This window comes from Suillus fuscotomentosus, assembly GCF_016647785.1.
Source record: "Suillus fuscotomentosus strain FC203 chromosome Unknown F5891scaffold_33, whole genome shotgun sequence".
Lineage (NCBI taxonomy): Eukaryota > Fungi > Basidiomycota > Agaricomycetes > Boletales > Suillaceae > Suillus > Suillus fuscotomentosus.
This window is the reverse complement of record NW_024539545.1, coordinates 314,966-316,576: the sequence shown is the minus strand read 5'-3', so window position 1 is coordinate 316,576 and position 1,611 is coordinate 314,966. Positions and strand designations below refer to the sequence as shown.

Genomic DNA, 1,611 nt, shown 5'->3' with positions numbered 1-1,611 from the left:
ACAAGCCCAGCCAGAAATGAATCCCTACACCGCCTCACAGAAGTTGACGGCACAATCTCTAAATTGAAGTTCGCAGCCTTTCGCATTATCCCCTACCACCCGCGCTCTCCCACCTCTGTCGAAGTCACTCAATTTATCGACCCTCAAGCCCTCGCCGGACTCAATGACGAGCAGTCTTAGATGCGTTCTTTCTATTTTCAGTTTCTTCTCTCATTTCCTCGAACCATTCTATCTTATTACGCATATTTTAGTTTTTATGGTTGGAAGATCAACCGGGGACGGTCGATATTCGAAGTAAGGAGGGGATGTAAGGATTCCATATCCTCTGCACCCCGACTAACACTTCATAATAAAATTCAGGACTTATGTCCGACATCCGCGTGACTCATTGATGCGAACAAGCATCACGCTTCGCGTCCGAGTCACGCGGACACATTCTCTTTCCTTACCTTCACCCTCTCGTTATGCTCAACAACGAGCTCGGTCTTTCACCCTTATTCATAACTATACCCTGGACTTATCACCAAACCATCTCTTGTCATTTCAGCTTAGTTTCATTCCTTCGCCCCAAAAACAGTCAAACACCAAATGCTTCTCGTCATTCCTGTGCACGGCGAGCTGCCTATTACTATCTTTTATTCAAAACTAACATACATTCACTCATTTCTGTTACTTTTACCCTGTCAGGCTCAACACCACCACTCTCCGTCTCCCTGAAAACTTCACTTTCGTAAACAAGGACCCTTACTCTCGTGTACTTAAAAAACGGCCTTGTACGCTTACTTTGAACATTGGTTGCTTTCCCCACCACGAGTCCGCGTCAGATCCTAAGACAGTCCTATCACAGCGAGCTTCGCAATTCCCTCTTCGGACTCAGCTTCAGCCTTATACTCTCATGGTGTGATATGGCGCTTTACACTAGGAGTACATAGCACAAACTTGCAGCATCACTCGGTGTGCTATCCGCAGGTATTCCACTATGAGGCGCAGCTTTCCCGCGCCATGCGTGCACCATTCCCATGCTTCACGATGTATACGTGCGCGCGCATTCCTGCGCTTGAGCGCCCTATAGCGCCAACCATCCAGAAGCATCCATCCACTGTCCACCAAGCTCCCTAGTGCATATATTTCCATTTCCTTTATTAGCATATTGTTCTGTCTTTATTTTTATCATGGATTCTCACTCATATATATCTTTACATACCTACTCGGTAGCGCTTCAGCTCCGCATTACAGCGCTTAGGCGCGCTATATAAGCGCCAGCAGTACATACTACGAGGGAGTTTTCCACTTACTTTTCACTTACTTTCCCTTTAACTTACTAGTTACCACCTACCATTTTACTTAGCAGAACATAGTAGAAGTCTATTTGTCTACACTTCACATCTCTCTTCTCTTATATTGCATCATATTAGCACTTGAGTCTAACTTCTCTATTATTTCTGCATACGCGCGCGCACTTTCCCGTGCTTCGCGCTAATACGCGCGCGTGTTCCCGCACCTTGCGCGCACCTGCACTTTCTCGTGCTTCGCTTCAGCGCATACCTCTAGATCTTCGCTGCACTCGCTTCCCCTTTAGGGTCGAACGCACTTGTCTCCTCAGGTAACGCA

The 1,611-nt window shown here is 46.8% G+C and overlaps 1 protein-coding gene across 1 annotated transcript; it reads left to right on the top strand.

Moving 5' to 3' along the window:
* The first annotated feature begins 306 nt into the window (after window positions 1-306).
* On the top strand, window positions 307-806 carry F5891DRAFT_1039147 (uncharacterized protein). Its single transcript, XM_041361930.1, has one exon. The coding sequence runs from the start codon at window positions 465-467 to the stop codon at window positions 732-734; it is 270 nt and encodes an 89-aa protein (XP_041224947.1). The 5' UTR covers window positions 307-464; the 3' UTR covers window positions 735-806.
* The last annotated feature ends 805 nt before the right edge of the window (window positions 807-1,611 follow it).

Excerpts from the sequence above, each read along its gene's own strand:
- F5891DRAFT_1039147 (XM_041361930.1), top strand. The coding sequence starts at position 465 with ATGCTCAACAACGAGCTCGGTCTTTCACCCTTATTCATAACTATACCC.